The 6,007-nt window shown below is 39.7% G+C and overlaps 1 protein-coding gene across 3 annotated transcripts in view; it reads left to right on the top strand.

Moving 5' to 3' along the window:
- Positions 1 to 6,007, top strand: part of DCLK1 (doublecortin like kinase 1) — a 325,416-nt gene that overhangs the window by 1,148 nt on the left and 318,261 nt on the right. For all 3 annotated transcript variants that reach the window (XM_074959609.1, XM_074959603.1, XM_074959621.1), the window contains exon 2: positions 2,756 to 3,145. In XM_074959609.1, coding sequence (XP_074815710.1) covers positions 2,770 to 3,145 — 376 coding nt within the window. In that variant the 5' untranslated portion in view covers positions 2,756 to 2,769. The remainder of the gene's footprint in view (positions 1 to 2,755; positions 3,146 to 6,007) is intronic.

Raw genomic sequence — 6,007 nt, 5'->3', positions numbered from 1 at the left:
AACCTGCTATATGACGGGCATGCTCTACTTTTTTTTCTCTCTCTCTCCCTCTCTTTTTAAGAGGTGACTAAGTATTCACCGACTCTATATTCTGCTTTTAAATTCCATTTTGTTCATTTATAGTGCACCTTGCTGCTTAGCGCTGGCGATTTTTCTCTCTGATTTTGGAGAAGCCAGTTATGTAATTATACCTGCAGTGTTGAAAACGTGTAGACCGTTATGGAAAATGTATTTTTCTCTCTTACCACGGGGCCAAATCATGCCATCAGTTTTTTAAGCAGAGCTTCCTGTTTAAAAACTGATGGCACAATATGGCTCATGAATAGAGGGTTCAGCTGGCTTAGTTGCATTTCAGACACGTTTTGTGTCACCTCAGAAGAATACATCTTTTTTGAAACCATTATGACCTACATCAGATTGAATCGAGGAAATCATTAGAAAATCCACTCTGTTTCAGCCTTTATTCAATAATCTTTATTGTGTCGGTGTGTGTATTTGGGTCTGAGTGATTGTTTTATGTAATCACCCACTCACACCTACACACACAATCTGCCTTTAACACATGCATGTGGTATGAACTGTGGGGCCTGTGCCTTTTATATAGTAACATCTGATCAAACTAATTAATTGTCTATAATTTCATTGTCTTAGTTTGGCCTTCTGATGTGAACACATTGGAGTGTGAATGGCAGGAGCACATTGTTCTAGGGAGAATCTTACTCCCCTTTTAAAGGGGTTTAATTTGAGGCAAAAATCATTTGTGAAAGTATGGATCATTCCTCATACTATCCACTAAGACTCGAGATTACTAAAAATGAAAATTTTGTGATGTTTCTTTTACAGGGAAGGGGTGTGTGTGTATGGTTTTTTTCTTTAATTTGACTTGGTATGGTCAATGAAACCACAGTAGACGTTGGGGGGGTTTTTTGGTTGTTTTTTTGTTCTTCCAACACAAAGACCACACTTTGGAAGTGAAACTGATGTGTTCTGTAAGGGGATGTTTAAATCCCAGTAAATGGCTTTTATTGGAATAATAACTTAACCCCCCCACACACACATTAAAACATGGCTGTTAATCTTGGGTCTATATTGACCTGACAGTGCCCCTTTAAATAATGTAAACTTTTATCATTCTCAGTATAATGGGGTGACAGTGAAGTGCTGGTCCAGAGAGAACTTTTCTGTTCTTTGAATGAAGTTTTCTCAGGGTGGGGGCAGAGGGACTGGTCTAGAAAGGTGTTTTCCATAGTGTGTGAGTGTGGGGAGGAAGGGTGTTTTTTGTAGTACAGCAAATCTTCATATGCAGATACAAGGCAAAGTATGTAAATATAACCAGGATCCCATGTTTGGATAATAAAATGAGTCCAGCTCTAACCAAATTCGAATAAATAACCTCCACAAGGACCCTGATCTTGCATTGGTTTCGGTACATGTTTAGTTTAAGCATATGAATAGTTCTATGAATTTGGGAGGGACTACTCACATGCTTGAGAGTTGGGCACTGGGGCACACTATTCACTTTAACATATACCGGTATAAACAAAATGGTATAGGTCCATCTCTCTGTCATATTGAACTATTTCTCTGTTGTTGATTTGTTTTGTAACTGTCATTTAATGATTAGTGGTAATGAAACTGGTGCTTTCTATCTTGTGTTTTTTTCCTTTTTATTGGAAATCCATGACACAGCACCCTTCTAAATTAGGTCTGTGAATCTGTGCTATAAATAAATGTACTGTGCTTTGCTTTGTGTTCTGCAGACAACTTTTACTACAAGTCTAGGGTGGCTCTTAAAACAAAATGAGACTAGTCTGTTTAAAATAACAAACCAAACAAAATCGAAGGATTTATTTATATAGAGATGAAAACTGACATAACAGGGATGACAAATTCTTAGCACTGGGTTAAGGATATTTACTGCTTTACTCTTTTATTTGTATATTCTGAAAGGTGGTTTGCTCAGTGGATGATATTAGTTTCAGGAGCTCCTGCTAACCACGTCTGTCTGTTCTGTGGTCATTGAGTACCTCCACCTGTTCATAGTGTGCTAAAGGTTTGGGAGGGGTGTTAACGCCGATCAGTCTAGTGTAGAACGTGGGGTGAGGTGAGATGTAAGGGCTGTCTGGAACGAGACTTTTTCATAAATGAAAAAGTCATCACAGTCAACTCACTTGTATTAATAGTCCTAATTTCTGTTGCTAACCTACATGACTGCTTCCTCTGAAATGTTCTTAATTGGTTGTGTCACACTGGCTGGCAGTAAATATAATCCACTAAGTGGCAACTTTTTTGTGGTCAGACTTGGAATGAGCAATGCTGAGAGCATGAGTAGTTTGGCTGTCACTTTTAAGAGGATTGGAAGCTTCACTTGGGCGCAAGACTAGCGAAAACCAGTTGAACTACTGGGAAGAAGAGCAGCTGAACTTTGTACCATATATTAATGTCACATAGGCATTGTGTGTCTCCTTAATTTTTGATCAAACGCTTTTTTGTGTGTGGTGCTGATGGTTTGCTTCTTGGTATAATATAAAGATGGCAACTAGGTTACACAGTCTACTTTTTGGTGAACAAGTTTTTTCCATGTGCTGTACGGTTATGGTTTTAAAAAAAAATGTAGCGGGTTTAATTGATTAACCTTGATCACTCTACAGGAGAGCCTCCTATAGTGTTTTATTTTTACACTGAATTCTTATGAGTTCTAACTGGAGTTATAAAAATACTTTATCCATTGAATTCTTTCTCTTTCTCATCCCAGATTTACCATCAAAGATGTCCTTTGGAAGAGACATGGAGCTGGAACACTTCGATGAGCGTGATAAAGCACAGCGATATGGCAGAGGGTCACGGGTAAATGGTCTGCCTAGCCCTACCCATAGTGCCCACTGCAGCTTTTACCGAACCCGCACTCTACAAACCCTCAGTTCTGAGAAAAAAGCCAAGAAAGTTCGTTTCTATCGCAATGGAGACCGGTATTTCAAAGGGATTGTCTATGCCATCTCCCCCGACCGGTTTAGATCTTTTGAGGCCCTGTTGGCTGATCTGACGCGAACTCTGTCTGATAACGTGAATCTGCCCCAGGGCGTGAGAACAATCTACACCATTGATGGTGCCAAGAAGATTTCCACCTTGGACCAGCTAGTGGAAGGTGAATATTTAAGAAAGGCAGGGTGTAAAGTGCCTGTCTGTATCACTACTTTACTTTACCACTGTTATATTTGCATCAATGCATGCCTAATATTTCAAATATGTTGTGAGCTTCTTTATGACAAACTTTCCACAAATATGAGGAGTACATAGTATTGTGACTCAGATTATCACATAGGCTTTTCTTTTCTCATGGGTGAGAACGTACATCTCAAACATAGCTTGAAAAGCATTACTGTCCACTTGCACTTAAAGAGGAAGCTATTTGTCTCCTTTCAGGACCATGGGCTCTATATTCCTTTCTGAAAGTGGTGACCTTTCCCTTTCTCCTCCCTCCATGGTAGCCCTCCTAAATTTCAGAGCTCTCTTATTTTGACAGATCCTAATTGCATGTTAAAATCTTGCAGAAAGGTTGTAAACTAAACTAGATCAAGCCAATGATACCCTTATTTATCTACTTGTTACAACAGCAGATGTCCTCAGTGATACTAAAGGCCAGTACTGATTTATATCACTTCATAGTAAAGACCTCTAGTTGTTCCTCTCTAATAAATGTCTTGCTTTATGTGAGTGGAGAGTAACTCCAGTTACTTAACAGAAGTAAAAGTAGGCTCTATGATAAAGGCTGATATCACTCTTCAGCTCAGTCAGGGCCCATTGTCTGAACCAGTTTATTTCTCCCTACAATGCAATGGTGATATCAAACCCATCACCAGTGGAATACACGTTGTTCCCTAGTGCTAGGGAGTTCCAAATTCAGAGTCTTCTTCTAAACCAGGGCTCCCTCACCTTGAGTGCAGTACACTGCCTTCAAGATACCTGCTGGCTTGCCTTTGGCTTCTTTCTCCATACAGAGAGAGCAGTTCTTAGAGTAGAATAAAGAAACAGTCTACCTGGCATCTAGTCAAGTGGAATGGAGCTCTAGCTGTAGTTCTGGAGTGTACTAGCCTTACAGAGGAAAGGATAAAACGTAATTTAATCCCCAGACATGAGACCTGCTGTCAGCCCAGCCCGTGGCCTTAACTGTGTGCATGTATTTTAGCAAAACTTAAAGGTAACTATGTGGGTAGAAGGGAAGAAGAGTCCTCCAGATTTTTTTTTAAGTACTATTCTACCCTTAGACAAAAATACCTTGAGTAACCCTGCAAATTTGGTCCTGACCTATTAACCCTTACTAATGTGAGTAGTCCCATTGATTTAAGGAGGTATTTATTTGTATTGCTACAATGACTAAAGGCCCCAATGAGGTACTGAGTGCTGTACCCCGCACTTGTGTGTGTGTTTTTTTTTTTAAATGTCCTTGTGACACAGAACTAACCATTTTAGCATATGATGATGAGAGGGGAACAGGTGGAATAAAGCTAATATGGGGAGGGAAAGAAGATCCTAATAAACAATGTATTTGGCATAACAAAGCAATCTCGGCACACACCATACTTAGCTGTTATCAAGAGGTTTTTGAAGGCATCACAGCAGAGAGGCCTTAAGGAAGGGTTTGAAAGAGGACAAAGTGATGAAGGAGGAATTTTTTACAGAGCTCCTCCCTGCGTAGGAGGCAGAATGAAAGACGGTGTAAAGGTGCTTGAGTGTCGGTGGGACTGCTCTCATAAGTAAGGGATTGCAGGTTCAAGCCCATAACTTTGGTTTCAGTGTTTCAGATTGGACAATAGTAGACCTGTGCAGTATTTATATTATCTTGGGGGGAGTGTAACTGCCAGGAGGACGATGAAAGAAATAGCCATTGCTATCCATTCCAGGACCATGCTTCTCTTTCCTTTAAATAATTAATTGAGCTCTTCACCAGGAAGCAAATGTCCCTAATATAAATGGTAACTGTCTGGCAGCTAAAACCTGTGCAAAAGCCAGCTATCAAGGACAGAGAACATGATGCAGAGGGTATATTAAAATCAAATTACCTTGCAAATATTAACCTGATCAGCTGATGTGCTTGTCTAGTAATTTATCAATTATTGCCAACCTGTGAAATAACGTATATGTTGTTTATTATTGGGGGGGAGGGAGAGAAGAAGAAGAAAAAAAAGAATATTTGTGGCAGACAAACCAAATGTCTTCTCTTCCTGTGCTTGCCCCTCCACCCAGTGTTGGTGTAATGCTCAAATCTAAAGTGTATATTCCTATTTCTATGTGCCACTTGTAGGACTGAAAGGAGTAAATCTTTGTGCATAATTAAAATTATGTACTTACTCCACCCAAAAAGAGTTGGTCTGTTCTGGAGATCTGGTGCTGTGTGTACATACTTCTATAAAACTGCAAAATGGAATCCTTTGGAGATTTACAAGCCAATCAAAACAGTGCAGAATACAGATTCACCCACTGGCTGTTAATGGAATGAGGTTTTTTTTTTTATTTAAACCTCTTTTTTTCTTTTTAAATTTAACAGACTTTGCTAGTTTATAACAGCAATAATTAGCTTGCAGCTGCTGCTTTTTGTTTAAAGAGCTGGAAAATCACTTGGCTTTGCCAGCTCCCCATTTACATTCCTGTTCAGGCTGTTAAAATGTCAAGTGTTGCTTTGTGTTTATGATTAGACTAATGCACTCTCACTATATGTACTAACTTCGTGAGATCTTTCTCACTCGGATATCTTCCTTTCTTTTTGATGATGATACATTTTTGATGAGACTTTCTGAGGCTATGTCTACACTGCCACTTATGTTGGCAAAACTTACATCACTCAGGGGTGTGAATATTCCACCCTGTTGAGCAACATAAATTAAGCTGGAATAAGTGCTAGTGTGCACAGTGCTAGGTTGGTGGGAGCTTCTCCCACTGACCCGAGCTTCTGACACTCGTGAGAGGTGGGTTGGTGTTTTTTTACGCTGATGGGAGGGCTCTTGCCTGT

This window comes from Natator depressus, chromosome 1 (genome assembly GCF_965152275.1).
Source record: "Natator depressus isolate rNatDep1 chromosome 1, rNatDep2.hap1, whole genome shotgun sequence".
NCBI classification, from domain to species: domain Eukaryota; kingdom Metazoa; phylum Chordata; order Testudines; family Cheloniidae; genus Natator; species Natator depressus.
Note: the sequence above shows the minus strand (reverse complement) of the source record. Positions and strands in the feature narration are given on the sequence as shown.